At 42.3% G+C, this 23,718-nt stretch overlaps 1 protein-coding gene across 1 annotated transcript in view; it reads left to right on the plus strand.

Annotated features, from left to right (window-relative positions):
- Positions 1 to 23,718, plus strand: part of LOC119227020 (astrotactin-2-like) — a 170,199-nt gene that overhangs the window by 138,898 nt on the left and 7,583 nt on the right. Inside the window, exons 18-20 of the mRNA XM_037485466.2 lie at positions 3,994 to 4,127; positions 5,276 to 5,424; positions 20,865 to 21,006. Coding sequence (XP_037341363.2) covers positions 3,994 to 4,127; positions 5,276 to 5,424; positions 20,865 to 21,006 — 425 coding nt within the window. The remainder of the gene's footprint in view (positions 1 to 3,993; positions 4,128 to 5,275; positions 5,425 to 20,864; positions 21,007 to 23,718) is intronic.

Genomic DNA, 23,718 nt, shown 5'->3' on the forward strand with positions numbered 1-23,718 from the left:
GTCTAATGGGTCAGAATGTTTTATATCTCGCAGAGTGGCCGCAGTCATGCTCTCACCGTAACGCACTACTGCAGCCCCTCGGAGGGTTGTGACTAAAAAATCCTCAGCGGGGGAAGGAGGGAGCGCAGAAGTAAAACAGCAACAACAGATTGGTACCGAAAGCAAGACGGAGCATCATACAGAAGAACACGCATGCTTTCGATGGGGGATCCGGTCGGTCTCCTAACAGACGTGGGAAACACATGGGAAAGAAATGAAGGCATCTTTTGATTCCAAGAACATCCCTTCAGTACCAAGGAGAGCGCACACTCCAACAGATAATAATTAACCAGCTTCTTATCAACGCTATGGCCACTACATAGTGCACTGATTTTCCAGTGTAGTACACCTAGCTCGAACTATTGTGGACTAATATGATAGCTCTGGCAATTTAGTTTAGATTTTTATTCTGCCCTTGTTGATATAAATGTGTCTGTAGGTGGCGGGGTTGGCTCTTACTGGAAGTAGGATTAATTGCGTATTGTTTTATTATACTGCATTAGTTTAAGCAATGGGTACAGATCATATACCCAATAAATAGGACAGTGAGTCTACGCTGTAGTCAACATTTGGTCTGCAAAGCATTAATTATACACAGCAGAATTATACACAAATTCACTAAATTCACTGTACTGACCTTAAATCCTTTTTTCCTATCACAAAGTAAAACGTAACCGAGCAAGCCACCTATCAATGAAGGCAGCATTGATAATATTTCTTCAATCCCAGAAAGGTGAATGTTTAGTGGACTTTCTCATTTTGTTCGTTTGCACTTTTTTCACATTTTCGTCATCTCGTAGATTGCTAATTCACAGCACAAACTAGGTTAACAGGCTCCCAAGCTAGTCATGTTTCTTTGCTAGAATGGTCAGATTAGCTGCGGCCATCCCTAGACGGAGTGGGCATTCCTGAAAGCAATGCCTGCTGGTCGAGGGTCTGCCAGTGACATGGCAACCTCCTCTCAACCTCTCGGTGAACCAACCTGCCAGTCGCCCTCAGTGTCCAATTTCCTGGAACTACTACTTCTGATAAGCTTCCTTGAAGCAGCCCATTGGTTATATTGTTAACACCATTACCCCTGAGTGATTGGAAATGCTACATAAACGAATTCACGTGGGCGCACGCACACGCGAGAACACACCCGGTACACACACACACACACACACACTTAGGTCGCCAATGATGGTGTCCTGTGTGTGCTGACTAAGACTCTTTACCACCACTGGTGATCATCTTATAAATCAATACTGTGGGCCAGCTGGCCAATGTTTTCACGTATTAGCCTCTGAAAACAGACAGTGATACGGTCAGCTTGGACTAGACTAACAGAGCCATTCATTAAAGAGGTCACCGTGGCCTTCCTTTCCTTCTTGTAAGTCATGACAGGCTTCTACGAAAGTGAAGGGTCCAAATAGTATTTTGGTGCCAGTGAGTCTGCTGGGTTTAGATGACGTCAAGGCTCGGAATTTGTGGCTGGAGTTGTTGCCGACGCTCAGTAGCCTCGCTGTTCCGATCCTGCCCTCCGTTGGCTGGGGGTGATTGCATTTCAGCTCAATTTGTTCAGTATCGATAATGTCAATGGAGATGAATCGTGGCCCATTTGTGAAATGGTAGAACTGTGTGTTATTGTAACCAGTGGGGGGGTTTCCCGGTCCCTGAAAGAAGATCTGTAGTTACTGCTCAAAAACTGTCATACATTGTTACAATCCGATAGGAGCATCTTTATTAAGAAACTTGCTTATTACTATCTGGCCAGCATAGAATGTAGATGGATCTATTATGTTCTTGGAAATACAGGAAATGTACTTAATCAATACAGTGTAGGATATCCTTTCCTTTCCCAGCTTTATAGTATCTCTGCATTGAACACAGAAGTGCTTTCTCTTTGGCCCTCCCATGTGTCTGTTCATCTTAATAGTGGCTTTTCCTTACTAATGCCAGCCAGATATATGGTCATCCTTACAATCACACAGTTGTCATATAATGACATTATATGTAGCAGCGGCCCTTTTTATTCTTGCTTTTCTCTAAATCCCCATCTCTGCTTTACCTCCTTTGCCCCCCACCCAAACTCCCACCCCCATTCTCTAAACCACAATTAGATTCCCTGTTTACCTAGTGGAGACTGGCTTGCATTACTCTTCAAACATAAACACGGCAGTAATCGCTTTGTCTATTTTTCACATGTGCAGCCATGCAATCAACTGCGCAGACCCATATGGGGTTTCTGCTAGGAATCTGGTGGTGGTATACGCACGGCGGTCCTGTGGTCTTTCTGTGTTTTGCCCCTAGCAGCGGAGGTCATATTCTCATTTCTCATATTTGTCTAGTCTGTCTGCGTGCATAGACCTTGAGTGCGGCTTTTTCTTCTTGCCTTTGTCTGTGGCCTGCTTCCCATTGGCGTGAGGTGGCAAGACCCCTGCTGCTGTTGTTTTCTGGCACCAGTTAGCCACGCGGGTTCAACCAAAGGGGAGGGGGGCGGGGGGGGGGGGGGGGGGGGGAATTACCTTTTCCCCCTTTTTTGTTTTTCAGGGGAGGGTTATATTATGGCCATGAATGACATTGCTTGCCTGCTCCCTATAATAACTGTTCATTCAGTGCTCATTAAGGGGGCTTGTATTGGAGGATGAATAATGGGAAAGCCTTCACTGCTGAAGGATCCTAATCCTGTCCCACAGTAAGGCGGGGGAGGCTTTGAGAGTTGGGAGTCTCCCTTGTTCACACCTTCATTTTTTGTTTGTTTTGTTGATTTGGTGTTCTTTTTCCTTTGGTCTTTCCAGTCCTATTCTGCTGCTCATTAAGGCCACTTTCACTCTGAAGATCATTTGCCTTGAGTGAGAGCAATTGGCATTGGAAGAAGTCAGTTCCCGTGAAAGACTCACACACGCAGTGTGACCCATGTGTACACACTGCGTGTTTGCAGTTGTCTTACAGATGTGTGTGGTCTCATCAGTTCCTTTGATTTTTGATAAGTGAATAGCATTGTATATTGGAACAAAAGAGCTGATTTTCTCAGCTTTTGGTCAGAAGCCTGGTACAAAGTGATAATGTTTCTGCATGATTCCAGTGGCCTATTTTTGGGATCGCGATCAAGTACATCTCTAAAGTTGTCTTCACGAGGCAGCACTGGCAACCAGTTAGAGCACATAAATAACTGAGTGCTCCATTGATCCATTGTGTGACGGAGGGAACCACAGTGCTTGCAAACTCCCTTGAACTCCCTCTGTTTCATGCCTGTGGCTTTAGGAAAGCCCTGACATTATACTTTATTGCTTTACGGTTATATTGGCATTTTGCTGCCTTTTGGAGAAAGACTGAGCTTCTGCCTTTGATTTCTTTGCTCGCCCCATTATGAAGCGACACAAGGACAAGTTGGGAGATGATGTCATCCCTAACATACCCCCCCCCTCCTCTCTCTCCCCTGCCCCTCCCCCATCTCCTGCACAGACAGACCATATCAACATCAACACTGACAGATCCACACAGAATGGCACAGCTTTCACACCTCTGTCATAAAAGTCAGTTACTTTCATAATACCATAGTGTAGGCTTGTCGATGTTAGTGAGATACCGTACCGTAATTGGGAATGGTGGGTAGGAAAAGGTCACTCTGTGTGTGGGTGTGAGAGTGTCTATCTTCGTGTGACCTGTTTTGGGTTTTAGACAATCAGAGAGAGAGGTATTTTCTCAAAGTGACGACAATCTGGGTGGCCCTCCCTTCATTATTGTCAATGTTATTTCATTTAGGAGATGGGGAAGCGAAAATTATAGCCGCTGATGTGTTATATGGACAGATGTGCAATTATGTGTGCCTATGCGTATGCTAGGATATATAAGGGCAGTGGTGGGAAGGCTGGTTTGGAATGGGAGGTGGGGGTGGGGTAAGAATAAATGGATGGGGGAGCTTATGTTTCAAAAGATAATTGCATTTCTCTCACCTGTTACCCTTTACAGGCCTTCAAGAGCGCCACAATGAGCTCATACTGGTGTGCTGGAAAGGGCGATGTCATTGATAACTGGTGTCGCTGTGACCTGAGTGCCTTCAGCAAGGATGGCCTGCCTAACTGCAGTCCCCTCAGGCAGCCAATGTAAGTGTGAGGCAACGCCGTGACACCAAGGACTTCATGCAAAAGAGAGATTTCATGGATGCATGCACTGATGCTCTGCAGGCATCCTCACGTATCCACAAGGACATGCAGAAACACACCTATCGCACACTGATTCCGAGGGTACTTGAGAAAGTTGTAGACAAAGTTCTAATAGCTGTCAGTCAGCCCTTACACTTCTGTGAAAAGAACATGCTCTCATTCAAGGTGTCCAAATAATACTCCTGAGTCATCCACCCTTGCCACTGAGAACTTTTAAAGAGAAACAGGATGTTGAAAGGGCAATAATTTACAATTAATGTCTTTAATCAAGAATGAAAATATGAATATGCCTTCAGTTTATTACTTTCAAGAGTGAAAGAGGGCCAACGTCTATTGGCACCACTCTTCAATAATATTAAAAGCTCAACATGGATCAAGTTTAGTGTAGCTGCAGAAAGGATTCTGTTCTGCAGTTATGTGAATTATCATTTATTTTTGCCGAGGTCCTCCACACATAATCAAATATAACAAGGAATATAATAATGAACTAGAATGGTATATTGCTATACAATTTTGGGTACTTTGTCCCAATCTGCTACCACTTTAACACTGTTCCTGTGGGTTTGAAAGAATTGTTTTACATTACATGCTTTTCCCATAAATAAATTTCTTTAAGCTACAATTTTCCGAACATTGTAACAACTGTCTCCTGATAAACTCCAAAACAGTTATTAAATTGAGCCTGTGAGGAGATTGGTCTAACCTCTTTTGCAATATTTAAATATGTTGCACAAGAATTGCACAAATAGTTTTAGACGGTATTATTGTTGTTTTTGGGATCGATTTGAGGCTTTTGCCGCAACCAAAGATTTTGGTCCTGAGAGATCAAGGAGGGAAATCTGCACAGGAAAACTTTATGAGGAACAGATAACATCGGAATGCTGTGTTTACCATCCTGACGTTTATAGGCAGGGGTGTGACAGTCTCTTCTCTAACATTGCAATGACCACAGAGGATTCTTACTTATACATTTTTGGTTAATGCCCATATTTTATTGTTGCACACAAAAAATGCAATATTTCTTGAAATTCCAGATCAGGGCAATATACAGTTTCTTAACCTTCCCCTTTTTTATATGGCTCCATTAGCGTACGGCTAGCCCCTTACCTGGAGCCCTCAAGCACCATGGTAGCCGTGGAGTGGATGGATGTGGAGCCTCTGATTGGCTGCAAAGTTTCTGACTACATGATCCAGCATAAACGAGTTGAGGATCCCTCAGAGGCAGAAGTCTATACAGGTAAGGAAAGTGATTCCCAAGCTTAAGCGATTTTGCTTTTTGTACATATGTGATGGAAATAGAACGTGAGCTTGTCTGTTTGCTTGTTCTGTGGAGTGTGGTTGAGTGTTGGTTGTTTAGTTGATCGATTGATTGAAAATGCGAAAAACATGTTATTTCCAAGACAAAGTGATGCAACAAAGCAAGGTATTCAACATAAAAAACAAACAAAATTGATCTTTAAGCATAGCCCTACAATTTAAGAAAAATACCCAATAACTCCCACAACATAAAATAAAGGCTAGAGTAACAATATGTTGTCCCTAACCTGATTTTTTAAAGACATTCTTACATTTAAAGACAATGATCTGAAGCACATGCTGCGTCACGCAATTGCACCAGTGCAAGAACGGGAACTTCTGTTACCATTATTCACTCAATTTACTCGACATGAATGCACACTGGCCCTGGGATTACATATATGCTGCTTAAGGACCATCTAGAACACAAATATTCAATTCCATGCTCCCTATTAATAATCCATTGGTATTCACCAGTTCGTCAGTTTATAAAGACATATTTTTTCAATTTGTTTGGAACATTCTTCTCCATGCGCACACACTCCCATACAAAAGTACAAATCACACACTCACACACACACACACACACACACACACACACAATCATTGTGAGGAAGAGAATCATTCCACTGTGGGGTCTCCTTCTGTGACCATTTAAGTTTCCCTCCACTGTTCACAGATGTGAAAGAGTTTCTAAATTATATAATTGTATTAGACATGTGATAGTAATGATTTTAGAAAAATTGTTGAAGTTAAAAATCCAGGAAATTAGAGTAGAGTTTTGTTCTGGATACAGAACAGAAGTGAAGATGGTGGAAGATGACGTATTGCGATTAATCAAGTGCCATAGGGGAAGTGGTCATGCTTGTGACAAGCCGAAGGGGGTGATTCAGCGGAAGGGTGATAGGAAAGAATTTAAAAATATTGGAGAAATGAGGTGGTCTGGAAGAACCTGGCGTCGGTCCCATCGAAGCACGTATGGACCATCCATCATCCCTGGGAGGAGTGCTGATGAAGAGTGGGCACCAGCGAGCGGGGGGAGAGGGCACAGACAGACACACAGGCGGGCTGCAGAGGTGAGGTGGGAAGGGGCAGATGGTGTGGGGTGACTCACTCCACCATGTGCCAGTGACCAATATAAATCATGTCATGAAGGACGGCATGATAAAGATTAGTAGTCAGGTTCTATGCCGTGTGTCATGTTTCCTCCCATTTGCCTGTTGCCGTTGATCTAGAAACGGTTAAGTCGTGCTTGTTTGTGTGTTTACTCACAACCTTGAGCTCATTGATACGTGTTTGTTTGGTTTATGACCCCCATGAGATTAGGTTAATTGGCAGGGAACTCTGCCCCCTACGCCCACTGCGGCCTTCTATGGAAACATGTATTATAAACTGTAAGGGCATCTCACTTCCAATGAAAATACCCAAAACGGACTCAACTCCCTCAACACCCTCATTGTTTTCCAACCCGGCGAGGGGTCTGGGCCTGCTTTCCAAGAATCAATCTTGGAAAGCGTTGGAGGGGATCGATCTTTGAAACAATACGGGCCCCTTGAAACGATGAGATCTTGTTCTCTGGACTCAGCGAATAAAAACCGTAATCTCATTTTCTGACACTTACTCTGACTTATTTTTGAAATTATTGGATTTGTACTGCCTGTGCCCACACCTGGCTTCTTCCTTAATTACAATCTTTGACGCACTTGTTCGAGAAATCCAAGTCTGTTGAATAAATAAAGCTGAGATAAATAAGGTGAGCGGTTTAGCCATGCATCCTGCTCACCTTGTGGACAGAGAATTACGAACATGCCCTCATCCAGGCTTTTTTCTTCTGTCTCCAAGTACTCCGGTTGAATTTAACACACACTCTTTCCCTGCTGTGGCTGCCATTGAATCCAGTACGGAATCCGTATTGAATCCGTTGGCTACTGAGCAGCTCTAAATGAGCAGTCTCAGGATAAATGATTAATTTGGCTGATTTACAGTAAACTGTTATAGACAAACTAGACAATCATAGTTCAAAGGCTGGGCTGTTAGGCAAGATAGTTAATTGTAAGGTGTTCAGATTGCATTTTTAAGATAGAAGGTGTATTGCAATTGTATGTGCTATGAAGTGAGGGTCGGAGATGGGACAGCTCACTGCTTTAATGCCATAAAATTGGGACTTTTAAACAACCTATTCTGAATTCCTTCGGTCTGATGTCAGACAAGAGATTGAGCCGTGCCAGCAGGACTCACAGCTAATCACAGTAGTTTGTTTGGAATACAGGTACCAACCAACCCAAACGTCATCCCAAAATCCACAAATACTAATAATGGGCGCTGAGGCAAAAACATAGACTGGACCGAGCCATGGACGGTGCAATGGAAATAAGAAGATAGATCAGACATAAGTCAACATTGTGGGGTTGAGAGGCGGAACTTGGACCAACCGGGGCATCATCATCATCATCAGCAGCAGCAGCAGTGACGGCGGCACCTGCTTCCGGTGGGAAGGAGATTCAACCTGCACCGGTGGATGCAGAAGCTGCGGCGGCACGTTAAACCGGTGTTTGGGGCTGGTGTCTGAGAGAGAGAGAGAGACACAGCGACGATCATCCATGTTTGAGCATGAGTCACACACTCATAGCGCACACATTCAGGGACGCGCGCACTCATACAGATGGTAGACAGAGTGAATGCGGAGATGCAGGCACTTGGATGCAGCGCTCAATGGGTTCTCAAAGCCATGTTTCTGTGTCAGAGCTGTCTAGACCAGGGAAGGAAATTATACGGTATCCCTCTTATTATTCTTTTTATTCTTAGCTTGAAGGTTTCCATAGATTGGGCTTCTCTTATTGAAATAGGAGGGTTGTTTCTGCGTCCTACCTGCTTTCATCCTGCTCCTTTGTTTGACTAAATAGTAGTAAATTATGGTATATGTGAAAGCAAAACTTTTATAAACAATACCATATTAGCTAATAGATGTATATAATGATATTTATTTGCTAATGGTGTAGACTTTAAAGACTCTCCAACAACATTAGCAATTATTCACAAATGGCATCACCGCTTTGGGAGTTGTTGATTTATAATTTCCAAATACCACATTCTCAGCCCTGTTATCGCTGCATATGAGGAATTACTTCTTTTCAAATGTTTCCACAAGCTGGGAGACATTTTCAACCATGTTAATAAGCTGATTCAAGTGAAATAGTATGACACCCTTTTGGCTCGTCGTCCGTACCAGCCTCCTGTAGGGGTGGACACAATCCTGAAGTCCTTGAATATCTTAAAAGTGAATGGAATCTTCTTCATTTATATAAATAAATGTAGCTAATGGGACTCGCACTTATCTAAGCAGCAGAAATGATACCTATGCGTGTAACATGATATAGTGCTGCACAAGGTTTGGGTTTGTTATTCAGTGGTGCTTTCTGATGTTATTTGCCTTAAATTGTTAAGTATGTTGTTAAGGAGGAGTAAGTATCCAGTATGTTGGCTTACTGACTGACTCTTACTCCCTAGGCCTCTCCTTGCTTTTCTTTATTTCTAGCTCAGTGTACAGTGCCTTAGGTCTGATTCTTCAATGCATCATCGTTCATTACAATACAATCCTATTTTAGTCGTTTTGACTTAGCTACGAAGATGACTTTAAACAGATAGGAACAACGTTAATATGCTATGTTTGCACCTCCAACCTGAATGTTAAAAGCAGGTTCAAAACAAATTGGGATAATGTAACGTAATATGTCAGAATCTCCTTTTTCTTCCAGCGAGGCCTTCTGAAAGCTTTCCAACATCCTTTACATGGCCCTCTGAAAGAAGGCACCATAATGTTTCATTTGTAATGTTCTACATCCTTCTGCTTAAATCTCTCTTCACATTCCCTCACTCTTAACACGTCTTTGTCCCTCATAGCATGTACCAGGGAGGCTTTTAAGGGGTCAGGTTGTTTTTATAGTATCACCCGGTTCCTGTCACATCTGTACAAACCATCAGGCCCCTGTCTTCAGTCCTCTTAGATCACCCCACTTATCAGTGCTGTTTAGGGGGGAAGAAAAAGTAATCTTTTCTTGAAGGCTTCTTGCTGGTCGCTCACAAATCTTCCCTGTGAGGTCAACAGTGACTGCAAGATAGACCCGCCGCTTTGAAATGCAAGGAGAGCAGCCATGACCCAAGTTCATATATCTTGTTGTTTATATGGGCACGATGCTTTACTGGCAGTCCCAGGTCTGGTCCCATACATACATGTTTATAAGGCATGGGAGAGAGAAGCATTCAATACCTATGATAATATGTGACACCTGAACACTCGGTTCACCCTTTTAACAGATTGCAATTCAAAGCATCTTAAAATGTCAAAATTGAAAACATACCTCCCGTTGGAACAACCAACTTGTGTAACAATATTTAAGGCTGCCGATGCCGAATAGTAACAACTACAGTGCATGCACACAGTATCAACAAGCCTCAGAATGTTTTTAACATATGTGAGTCCTCATATCCTCTCACAAGTACTCTGACATACACCAGGGTTGATCTTTGCGTTCACATTAGCAGTTAATCACAAGAGGTGGTCCACTTGAAGAAAAAAGAAAATCCCACGTCAGTTCAGTTGCAGATAAACCTCTCTTTTACGTCGTCGAATGCATTCCATTTCCACATAAGAAAAGCCAGGGCTTGCTTTTCTAAGAATCAGTCAAGAATCAACTTTGCTACCTTCTGAGACTTACTTTAACCCTATTACAGCAGGAACCCACAGCCCATCGTCCTCCTGCATACAAGCAATGATGTGGGATCCTAGAATATATTAGCATGTAAATTCTGATTAGCAACTACTAAAATAGAAAATCAAGCTTCTGCTGTGACTCTTAATTTGATGAGTAAAAGTGTAATAACATACCATGTTCTAGTAGATTCTTGTAACATATTAGGAAATAGAGGGGAGACCTGAGATCATAGAGAGACAAATCCATACGGTAACTACACTCACCGGCCACTTTATTAGGTACCCCATGCTAGTAACGGGTTGGACCCCCTTTTGCCTTCAGAACTGCCTCAATTCTTTGTGGCATAGATTCAACAAGGTGCTGGAAGCATTCCTCAGGGAGTTTGGTCCATATTGACATGATGGCATCACACAGTTGCCGCAGATTTGTCGGCTGCACATCCATGATGCGAATCTCCCGTTCCACCACATCCCAAAGATGCTCTATTGGATTGAGATCTGGTGATTGTGGAGGCCATTTGAGTACAGCGAACTCATTGTCATGTTCAAGAAACCAGTCTGAGATGATTCCAGCTTTATGACATGGCGCATTATCCTGCTGAAAGTAGCCATCAGAAGTTGGGTACATTGTGGTCATAAAGGGATGGACATGGTCAGCAACAATACTCAGGTAGGCTGTGGCGTTGCAACGATGCTCAATTGGTACCAAGGGGCCCAAAGAGTGCCAAGAAAATATTCCCCACACCATGACACCACCACCACCAGCCTGAACCGTTGATACAAGGCAGGATGGATCCATGCTTTCATGTTGTAGACGCCAAATTCTGACCCTACCATCCGAATGTCGCAGCAGAAATCGAGACTCATCAGACCAGGCAACGTTTTTCCAATCTTCTATTGTCCAATTTCGATGAGCTTGTGCAAATTGTAGCCTCAGTTTCCTGTTCTTAGCTGAAAGGAGTGGCACCCGGTGTGGTCTTCTGCTGCTGTAGCCCATCTGCCTCAAAGTTCGACGTACTGTGCGTTCAGAGATGCTCTTATGCCCACCTTGGTTGTAACGGGTGGTTATTTGAGTCACTGTTGCCCTTCTATCAGCTCGAACCAGTCTGGCCATTCTCCTCTGACCTCTGGCATCAACAAGGCATTTCCGCCCACAGAACTGCCGCTCACTGGATGTTTTTTCTTTTTCGGACCATTCTCTGTAAACCCTAGAGATGGTTGTGCGTAAAAATCCCAGTAGATTAGCAGTTTCTGAAATACTCAGACCAGCCCTTCTGGCACCAACAATCATGCCACGTTCAAAGTCACTCAAATCACCTTTCTTCCCCATACTGATGCTCGGTTTGAACTGCACGAGATTGTCTTGACAATGTCTACATGCCTAAATGCACTGAGTTGCCGCCATGTGATTGGCTGCTTAGAAATGAAGTGTTAACGAGCAGTTGGACAGGTTTACCTAATAAAGTGGCCGGTGAGTGTATGTTCTTATTCCAAGTCCGCTTTTATATAATGACATTAATCCTCCCAGACATCCATTCTGGTTCCTTGAGACTTGAGAAAGAAGCAGAAATCTCATTTGGGGGCCATGGAACCTAGGACAGTTCAATGGAGAGGGTGTTATCACCTCAACTCAAAACAATTAGACCCCATCCTTACTGTGAAGCTAGTTAAATGAAACACAAACATATACATGAAATGCATGGAAGCAACATCTGGTCCGGGGAATCTAATAGTGAGGGTTCCCTGCCCAAAAACGTGCTGCGTGGAAAGAGAGTCTAATAATCCTTCCTTACTGACAACAGCAGTCTATAAAACACATTTTTAGAGCGTGCTTAAACTGAAGGAAGCGTTTCCTGTTTGTCAGGCACAGTCGCAGACCATTTTGCTTCAATAGAGGGTTCCCTTGAACTCTGACGCCGTAGCGGATTATACACCTGCTGTTTGCTCAACCTAGCATGTCACCGCGGGGTGTCCCAACATCCAACCTGTGTTTGTCACCCGCAAGGATTAGGGCATTGCAGACACCGTGGTCAGTGCCGACATCCAGGTCCTGTGGGTTTGCATAGCATAAGCCCGACCATGGCCAGTGCCAGATGCACAGCTGGAGCAGGAAGAGAGGGATCACCTGTTCCTACAAGGCCAGTAAATCAAGAGGGGCACTGACTCACTGAGATAAAGCGTGGGTGAAAATGAGGTCATCCCAGATTGCAGTTCACTGTCTCATCTGGGCTTATTCAAGAAGGGAAAAAGAGCAGATGCAAAGGTGAGATTTAATGGCCATACACCGTCTCCACACGTGATAACTCGGCCCGATCTGCAGACTATTTCAAATCAAAATGTCGGTGTGCCCCTCTTCCCTGTGCAGGTTGATTAAGGATTGTAGACAATGCTAGTGGGCAATGACTGTGTAAAACTAAACCTTAAATGAAAGAAAAACCCAGATCATCAGTGGTATTTGAACTCTAGTGGTGTTGCCTCTGTCTCCTTACTCCTCACATCACAGGGCGTGGACCATAAGGGCAACTTCTCTGGTGTATGCCTCCCAATAGGATCAAGCCGCCCAGCGTGTCGGGTTAAAGCCTCCTTGTCTGATAAGCTTATCCGTAAACAGTTGTCCACTTGTGTGAATCACAGTAAGCCACATCTATGGAGTTGTTTAGCTATTATTTCGTGCCGATGACGTCATGGCCCTGTCGCAGGGACTTCCTGGGGGTTCCTGTGGGGCTTGTGCATGTGAGGCCCCAGTGTTGTGGTTCAAAAGGAATCCCACACTCGGTTGAGATTGTAAAGCCTGATATGGGACGGCGCGGTTTAAACCAGTTTAGGCTTTTCCTTTTAAATGTGGGCCTCTCTCTTTTTCCACACCCCACACAGCGGAATGTTCTGCATTAAGTAGCATTTATTACTATTTTCAAAAATGTAGTATCTATTTTTTTGTGTTTTTGTTTAGTGAAAAATAATGAGAAAGTCCTTTGGGGTTTTGTGTCAAATACTGTATCTTCAAAACGACTCATTCTTAGCCAGAGGGCTCAAACCCTCGTGCGATTTGATTAGCAGGCCTCTTTTTTTTTTTGCTCCGATTTCAATCACATCAGTGATGGATATGAATGATCCACCTCACTTGGCCTCAGACAGGCCTCTAGATGGCACACCAATGCAGAGACAGCGTTCACAGAGAACCCAGATAGATAGGCAGCGCTGATGAATTAGCGTGGGACTCAGCATTCCTATGGAGCTGTAGGTCAAAACAACTGTGCTATTTAGGGAAGACACACAGCATCACAGATATTATTAACATTACTGACATCTGACAAGAGTATCAAAATGGAAAATTCTAGAAAATTTCAAGAGGTAGCTTTAAAACTTGCCCAAAAATAGTTAACAAAGAAAATAAAGATTGTGTAAATGATATTAAGACATTTCCTTCTACCCGCTTTGTTTTTTTAAGTTAATCTTCAAATATTAAGAGTACTTTATTATTATTGAAGCATGGACGCAGTCATCTAAATTAAAAAGCCGATGATATATGGCTTTTTAAAAAAAAAACGCCCAAGAGTGTGAGTGCACACAGCATCGCTGAAATGGACTGGTCACTGATGACACTGGTCACTTGTTAGCAACAGCCTTTTTCGAGACACATAAAAGCTTCAAAATTTACAGGACAGGTATTTCCTGACGTAAACTTTACTCGTCAAAACCACAGATGCTAATGCCAGGCATTTAACCAAAAACCCATTCAGAAAACCCATTGACCACAAGAGAAGTGCAAAAAATGCTATTAAATGTTTGTGCTGTAAGACTGATACCTCATTATAAGGAACTCACATTGTTTCACTTAAACATAAACAACCTTTACCAATAAAAATGTACTTCAAAGATTAGTGAACACCCAAAACAGAGAGACTGCAGCAGCAGATTTTTTCACAAATGGATGCAGGAGTACGGGAATGATTAGTGGTTCATCTATAGTAGAGACAGTATAGATTCTGTACTGTATTATGAGACATCCTTAAGCTTCTCAACATGAGTTAACAGTTAAAAAGGAGGGCGCCAACTATGTTGGGATATTTGTCTTATAAGAGGCTCGACCAAATGTACCCTGAATTGGCTGAATTCAGAACGCCATTAGTTCCCATCATCACTTTTTAATGATCCCTCTATTGTCTCGTTGGATGTACGGCGTTTCCTTAAATCACAACTACGCCGAGGTGACGCTTTTTTGTGAATGGACTCAACGGCGTGGCACCTTTTGTGGCATCTTTCCCTCCACTCTCACACACTTGGTACTAATTAAAAACCTGTGAGTCTCTGTGTTGTCCCCACTGCTGTACGGTACTTGATTTAGTGGCACAAAGAACCACCGAAGACACGGCAATGCGTTAAGTTGGCAGTAATGACGACACCAGAAGATATCGTATAAAATGGACGGAGACACAGTGAAGTGAGAGAGAAGCATTGGCAGAAAAGAAAAAGACAAAGGGTAGCGACGGCGAGGAACGGAGGAGGGAGGCAGACAGACGATGACGTCACCTCATGCTGCCACTGTTGGACTGAGGAGCAGATCAGCCATTTGATCTTTTCCCGCATTTTAGTTCCATAGGTGTGAATCCTCCATCCTTGGATGGACGACACGTTGATCTCCCTTTTTTCCATGCTCCTCTTCTGTCACAAACCCCTTTTTTTTACCTTTTTCCCTCGTGTCCCAATTTTCTTCCGTGATCAGCGGTGTCCCCCATCCCACGTTTATGTAACAGCTCCATTCTTTTTTTTTTTTTTTTTTTTGAGACCAAAAAAATGCGTCGATAAGCCCTCATTCAATGAGATTGAATTATATGCAGATAAATGGTGTCCTTGGGTATGGGTGCAGATAACAGATTGGAGTGACACAGCCGACTCTCTTTGTTTTGTTAATTAAAGATGACCTCATCGCTAAAAATGGACGCTGTGCACCTCCTCGTCACGAGCCTTGCCATCAGCAGATTGCTGATTGCAGGCAGGGGGCCAAGGGCTTTCTGCATTCCCTTTCCCTTTTTGCATCCTTTCCCTTTTTGTCTCTCCACACACACACATCCATAGCCTCTCTCTTCGACATGGGTCTAGACTTTCCTGGTTACACTCTTTTGTCTCTCCGTCTCTAAGTGACCACAACATCCCCTCTTCCCTTTTGTCCACATGGACGTTTCATGTTAGTGGAACCTCTAACTCAAATTGATGGATTTGTGCTTGAATCCTAATTAAGACAAGATGAGGATGCTGCCCTTCAGTGCCTTCCTTTTAATACATTAAAGTGTGTTGAGGGGCCTTTTGTGGCCATCAGTCAATGTTAATAAACCAGCTATTATCCCAACTCATATGCACAATAACAGAACAGCACTGAATTGGGCTCAGCATTTACAATAACTGGGCAACAGCCAAATTAAACAGAAACAAGGTTACAAAAACTCCTCCAAGACATATGAAAATGCATCGAGTTCATTCTGTTTCGCTTCCCTTATTTGCTTGAGATGTATTTCTTGCATATAATACATCAACTACTTTTATTACACAAGATAGTGGCACACAGACAGTCTGAATTGTGGACATATCTGCATTGAGCGACGCAGAATGCACTGTAATACACGATTCGGCATTAAAGTGCACGCATATAGTTCCAAGACAATCTATTTCAGCCCACTCTCTTAAACCTTGGAAATAAAGATGTTCATCAATAAATGATGGATCTTTCTGCCGACACAATGCCTCAGCAGGGTCGTCCAAAGGGATGTCCCTCCACCTGATTAGAAAATCTTCTGCGCAACTCAACCTGCGTCCCACAGAGCTGTGTTCCTCCCAGCAAATGTGTACCGAGCCTGAAGTTGGAAAAAAGAATCCCCACCACTCAATGGTAGACCCCTTCTACACTGTTTTGCTTTGTTTTGTTCACTTGAATTTCCCTCCATAGGCGGCATTGTGAGGCAATAGTTTCCAGGAGAGCGAGTTGCTGGTCGGTACCTGTATAATGTCTGCCGCGTGCGAGTTAGAGTCAGAGAGGTTGCAGAACGTTGCAGAAGCCCCGGTTGTGGGGAGCGGAGGGTTGAGAGCTGTTTAACAGAAGAGGCCTGGGAGGGTTTGGCAGCGAAGGAAATATAAAGCCTGTGATTTGTTTGTTAATACGAAGCTTGTTTTTTGTTTGTTTTAAACAGAGGCAACTGTGCAAATGTCTGCACTGATAATAGGGTTGCGGGAAAAAGAGAGAAAGTAAAAAGAAGAAGAAGGAACGAAGGGGAGGGATGGTTTAGGACAAACTGAAATCTAATTTGAGAAAGGGAATGAGAGGATAAACAGAGAAAACACATTTGAAAAAAGAACATAGTGTGAACTGCGGATATCAGCATGCAGCACGGCAGAATTCAAATGTATTATATACTATTATCACACCTCCACAGGTTAAATAATTTGGCCTTCCCTTAAAAAGATTTGTAATGTGTGAACCCACTGACCTCTAGGATTCATATGTACACTCTCTTTCCAGCGCACACGGGTAGACACACAAACACACAGCAAATGGCTGTGGCAATTACACTGTGAGTGAATTCAGTGGCATAATTACAAGACGGCATGTCGGAGAGATAACACCGCAGCAGGTCTGCCCTCCGACATTTGACAGAATTCCACCACGTACACACCTCACACCTGTCTTTGCCTCCTGTCACACAAGGACCCATCCACTGAAGGTGTGTGTTTTTCTTCTTCTTTTTTTTGTGCTCATGCCTACGCAGCTCTCCCGAAATATACGTTGCCATTCAACAAGATTTAAATTGCTCTCTTCCCCAATGAGCAATGCTCAGTTCATTCTTTGTTATTGCTCTCCCCCCCCGGCCCTGCCCCCGCCCATGGCAACTATTCAACAACCGGGGCTGCCCACAGAAAAAGGAGCTCTCTTTAATTTTCCCAGGCCGTGCCCACCCCCTTTTTTTTTGTTGCCGTGTTTGTTATGTGACAAGGATTTTCAAGAGGGGTTTTTCCTTTTCTTCTTGGAGAACTTGGTTGAGTCCGGTTCAGGGACTGTGGCTGTTGTGAGTCCGCAGAGCCCTCGGAGACATATGATATTGGGTTCCGTACGAATAAACTCGGCATGACTTGTTTGCATCACAGGAGGCCCGATCGTGTGTGTGTGGGTCCGAGTCGCGGCCGTTCTCCCGTCCGTCAGCCCATCTCGTCCTCTCTCCATGATTTTTTATTATTTGTTCCGTTTCGAGCTTTACTAAAAAGGTCACCTGGCATTTACCATGAGGTTTTAATCGCTACATAAGCTGGAGAACATGCAAAATGGCTTTTACCGTAATAGAATTTTGGGGCCCTTAATTTTTGCCAGCTGCGCGCTGTTCTGGCTTTTGGTATCGACATAAATGTTGACGGAACCACATGACTACCCACGAAGAACCCCTCAGAAGGGTAAAACCATTAATGCTATGTCTGGGTGGGTTCGATATCTCCTTCTGGGGTTAATGGATTTGATTTTGAGTATCAACAAATGCCAGGTTGATACACAAGACCCTTAAAAGCAACCAAAGTGCAGGCAGGAGATGATTAAAGAAATCAGCAAACTTACAGACATAGCTTTACAAAGGTTTCTACTGATTGTGAAACGTCATGCCGTCATTCCGTATGTCTGGAAACTCCACATTCAAACTCATCACTCTATGTATTTTTCATTCCCCCAGCCTCCACTGCCTCAGATGCATGCACACGCCACACATTTTTACCACACATTCTTGTTTATTTGTGAACTTCAGTGAGCAGGATGTGTTAAAATAGGGAATATATGATGTAAACCAGCAGGTTGACAGTTCAAGGATTTTGAGTGAGTGATCAATTAGTGAAAATATGTAGCAGTACATGAATTGTTTTTTAGATAATTGTCTTTGACAAGGTTACAAGTGCTACTGATTCAGAAACTGCAGTTATACAGTGACGTCATGAAGTGAAGTGTTGGAATCTCTTGATTAGGAGCTGTGTGTATCTGCTCGTTTACTGTGTCTACATGATTGCACACTCTGTACCTCCACTAAGCCTGCATATATTTATGTAATTTCATAACAGTTTATAGCTTTCAGATGGCTCTGTTTTGAGAGGGTTTGAACCATCTGTTGTGTGGCAGAGCTTCCTAGGTAAAGGTATATCATTCTTAAAGAACTATAAGATTTCTGTGTTTTCCTGCTGAGACCATAAATAGATAATTATACCGTATGCAACCAGAGACTAACTAAAGACATTTGACTTTTGTTTAGTCCTCCACATGCGTCAGTGTCTATTCAAACTACAATGTTCTTTCATAACACATCGCCGCATGTTTCTAATTTAAGCTTAGCCCAAGATGCTCCTTTCTATTCATAACTATGGAAGACAGTATGTGTGTAATACTCTGTTATTACTCATACATATACATATGTTTTGGACAATACAAACACCCTAATCAACTATTTTATTAGTGTTATAATCGGTGCTGTATGTGTGGATATTTGATTGATTTTCAGAAGATACATATAGAGGCTTGTATAGGCATCTTTTCTGCATGCAGGGTCACAAGTTATATCTATAAGTAAATACAAATGTCCCTAAAATCTTAATATAGACACATTGGAATAAAGATTTGCTTGAGTGGGGAGTTCAAGCTGTATTTTTTTTCCAGACAAATGCGTACTCATCTTTCCCCTTTGTTGTAACTTGGCTTTCTCCTTTCCTTTCTCATTGTATTTCCTTGTTCTGTACAGCTTTGTACTCTTCATTTGGTGAAGTATTTTTCTACTTATATCCTTTTGTAGCAGAAATTTGTCAATAAATTGGCACCCCTCTCGTATTTACTTTACTAAATAACTTCAAAGGGCAAAATGAACACAGGCTGAATCTGGTGAATCCTAATTACAATGTTAGCAATTATCTCCACAAAAGAATAACTTGGGAAATCGTTTACCAATTTTAAAAAGAAAACTAATTAGGGTAACATTATATGACTCATGTTTCAGTTGTTACAACATAACAAGATGTTATTGTTGATATTCACCAAAAATCTCTCCTCATTATGTTGACGAAAAACATGATTGAGGTAGCATTACATTTCTCCAAAAATATATTTGCCAGTTGTAAACCATGCAAATGTCATTGTCACTCGTGTTGACAACTAGCACAAAGCACATAGCACCACTGCAAGATGATTGAATAAAGAAATTGAATTTTAAAAAATAACAACGTATTTATGTCAGAAAGAACACAGTAAACATTTCAGGTTCAGGTTCCTTTATTTGTAAGACGATTTGGTTTGTGGTGGCAGACGAGGGAACACAGAGAACAGACAAACATCAATGCCGAATACTTAAATAACCATTCAAACGTCCTACATGCATAAATACAACTTGGACCGAAGCATCTCACACCACTTTGTTCCATACCTTGGGACCATAAAGATCCTTCCAGAGAGAAGAAAGTCAATTAGCAAAGGGTGGCAATCGTCAAGTGAAATTGAGCCGGTGATCCACTGTGAGAGGCGAGGTGAACCTCGGGTTCGGCTTTCAACCCACATTTCAGCCTGCAAGACCAGTTAACGAGTTGAATCAGAGAGTTTCTGTTCTTGAAAGAGGTTTTCCAAACCCAGTTTCAGATTCAAAAGAGGGCGCATGGGATCTTGTGATTTAACAAAAACATTGAAATTGTAGATTTGGACACACTGATATTGATATCAACAACTTCATTCAGAGTTGTTGCCATGTTTCAACTAAAAAAAAAAAATGAATGAATCCAAACCAAGATCATGTTTGTTTGAAAGAGCAACACTGCCCCAGTGCAATAATGTATGTAGGGGAAAAACTCCTATAAGGAGGGTACTTTCCGTGGAAAGGTCAAATCCTTCAAATCCTACTGTTCTTTTTCCTCCCTTTTACAACGTTTTCTTACCAGCCCCTTGTGCCCTACAGGCCAGACTCACTCCCCATGTTTATAAGTTGGCCCATGTACCATAAGCCAAAACGCTGCTTGCCCTTTACCATGTGAAGAAATAGTTGGGAATCCAACCATTTCAGAGCTTCTAAACTATTTTGACTGTTCTTCTTTGATTCCATCACCCCGATGAATACTGGAAACTGGCAGCCTTCATGTGTGTTGAAGTGAAATTAAGTTTGGGTCTTTCCCGTAAGCTGACATAATAGATATTCCACGACTTGTAAAGTAGTGTTTTGTGAGTCGACAGGGTGCTCAGAGAGATATCATTGTAAAAGTATAAAAGTGTTCTCATAGAGGAAATAAATCCTGTTTTTTTACAGTCCTGTAGTGTAGTCTTCGTGGACTTCTGCCAGCAAAAAGTCCTATTTGATTTAGCAGCAGGCTTGGTGACAAACGTCTCCCCTCATGCGGGGAAGAAGTGACAATCATAACACAAATCATTGATCATAAAATAACTACTTTCCTAAATCTTTAAATGCATCCATGACTAAATGAATGTTGAGCCAACATCATTGTTCATCTTTTGAATAATGTGGAAAGATATTGAGGAAAGACGGAGCTGTGTTTCTTATTTTCATAGCAAAAAAGTATGAAAAATGTCCACACAGTACAAATCATTTCCAGTGTGAACTTTGGTAAGTTTTTGTGTCGTCTTCCTTCCTTCTCCTTCATTGCCTTCCACTCCTCTCTACCAGGTGAAGTTCTGAGCTTAGTGGATGATCTGTTTTCTGGTTTGGGTTCGTCGTGTGTCGTCGCTGGGAAGAGGACCGGAGACCATCCTCACTCGGTGTTGTACTCAGTGGTCTTCAAGTGCCTGGAATCCGACAGTCTCTACAAGTAAGTCTACTCATGCCTTTAGCAAGTTTTCAAAGTTACTTATTGTGATTTTATTGTGGCTGTTTATAGCTTTACCTGATGGATAGCCAGTTATTTCAAACTATCTTTTATTTTCAAACATTTTTTAAAGGTGGCTCATTGTATTTGTGTCTCACTGCCCCTTTTCATAGCAATCGGAGATCCTCCTGGAAAAAAAGAAATCACAAAAAATTGAAAATGAATTAAAAAGTGGAATGATGAATAAGACTGTCAAACATGGAGAACTATCTAGTCAATGGTCACGTTTTGGGGAACTACCTAGTCAATGGTCACGTTTTGGAGCACTACCTAGTCAATGGTCACGTTTTGGGGAACTACCTAGTCAATGGTCACGTTTTGGGGAACTACCTAGTCAATGGTCACTTTTTGGGGAACTACCTAGTCAATGGTCACGTTTTGGAGCACTACCTAGTCAATGGTCACTTTTTGGGGAACTACCTAGTCAATGGTCATGTTTTGGGGAACTACCTAGTCAATGGTCATGTTTTGGGGAACTACCTAGTCAATGGTCACTTTTTAGGAAACCTGAAGAACTCTGCAGGTCTCTCGGAAGCAGATGAGTGGAGGAGTTTGCGAGGCCCGTGAGAGAGACTTTTGTTCGGTTTCAAAGAGGTAACGACTAGGTGCCAGCGGCGGTGGAGATGTTCCCTGGAATTATTATGTTTCTTATTTTGGCGTCCATAATTAATTAACGCATCAGTGTGTAGAGGTCACGAAACGTTCCTTCGAACAACCAGGAGGGTCTGCTCCATTTCAACAATCATTTGGTTGTGAGCTCGTCATTCTATGCGACAAATGAACCTTATGTTATTAAAATGATGTTGTGTCCATTTTTGGATCTTCTCCAAACAAAAAATCACTGGGTAAATATAAGCTATACCACGTACTCCTTTGGGCGTCTGCAATTTCCAAAGCAAACGCTACTTTGTTTGAGGGAGTAAATTCTGTTACCTTCAACAGCTGGGTCCAGTTAACTAAGGAAGTGTCCTTAGTCTCAACTCAGTGAAAGTGCTGGATGCTTCCGTTCTTTTATGTTCCCTTTGGTCAGAACAGACTGAGGTTTTGGTGAATTATTATCAATGAGGGTGTCCCCCAGAATAGTTATTTGTTAAAGTAAAAGAAAAAAATGTACCGCTCTTTGTACATTTTGGCAGGCCTTTAGGTAACTAACCGACTTGAGTTTATACAATTTAATGAATTCATAACCATAGCCGTAATACATCAAACATTGACAATCTATGACTGATGACTATGTCTACTTGCTGGAGCTGATTGTGGATTTTTCCCAGAGAATGGGATTACCCCATCCGACTTCATGTCCCGCAAACATTGTTATGTGGTGGCGCGGTTATTTACTGGACTGCATTACAGAATATTAAATTATATTAATACCAGGTTGTTAAGTTTTAGTCATCTAATTTACATACAAAATGGAGAAATAAGCTCTGTACAGGATTGCGTTTCAATAAAGCGTCACCACAGGCTACAACCTCAAAAACAAAAGTTATAGCTGGCCCAACAGGTCTCTGTGACAGCGTCAACAACAAGAAGTAATTCAAATTAATTCCTGGAATGTTTTGAAGAAATATCTGACAGTGATACTATATTTTTCCATTCAATTGGGTCATAGAAAGTTATTCAGAGGCAGAAATAATATTTTTCCATTTGATTGAGTATTATTACAGTATAATGTGATGTGCCTTTGCTTTGGGCACTATTTGCCCTCTATATCTTGACCCAAAAAGTGCAAGAACAGCAGACAGTGAACCAGACAGGACACAGATGTTGTTATGGCTGTCATCTTCTCAGCTTCTGACGTTTTGTTACGTCACATGTGTTTATAATGCTCTCGCTCTGTGGCGGCCTTGGTTTGTTTTGGGAATCTCTGCGTTGGCATTACAAGGTGTTCGACTGACAAGGCAGTCTGTTTGTATTCATCCCAGAGGGAAGGTGAAGAAGGGATTAATGTAGCAATGCTAAAAGGCTCTTTGACATTAATGTCACCCGTCAATACAACTATCATTTTAAAATGTGGGATTTGTTCCACTAACTTTGGAAGACGTGGTCGCACACTGAAGAGGTAGAAAGTGCAGAGTAGTCTAAATTTGCAATGAATTCAGGTGTTCAGCCAATTGAGCCATAAATGAGCCTCTTAACAAGTAAATAAAGAAGATAAAAAGTCTAATAAAAATGTCATTATTAAACAGGTATTGGTGACATTTCTAGAAGATGTATCATTGGTTTGGTAAAAAAAAAGTGTGGCTTAGAGTGTCTTGCAGGCTTTTATAGTGGATGAGAGAATAATTGGGACAAAGTGTTACTTTAACCTGTAGTAGTCAGGCTTCTGTCACAAAACCTCATTTTTAACTATCAGTGTTATCTTTGTTTAGGCATTCTCCACCCTGTTGTTTTTCTTTGATAAGAGCAGGATTTACGTCGCAATTACGTCTGAGGGCACATCTGCTTGCAGCCAACTCCGCCGTCCTAATCGGGACTCTGATAAGCCCTTTAGTGCTATTGGCTTCACACTTGATCATTACCAAGGCTGCTCTGGCCCTAACGTAGCAAACCAGCAAAGCGGCTCCTCTTCACTGTGTGAAAGGTTAAACTCATTTCAGGAGAGAACGGCAAAGCAACATGATGAATACAGTTGAACAGGTGTGAATCAAGCAT

Source organism: Pungitius pungitius, chromosome 18 (genome assembly GCF_949316345.1).
Source record: "Pungitius pungitius chromosome 18, fPunPun2.1, whole genome shotgun sequence".
Taxonomy (NCBI): Eukaryota; Metazoa; Chordata; class Actinopteri; order Perciformes; family Gasterosteidae; genus Pungitius; species Pungitius pungitius.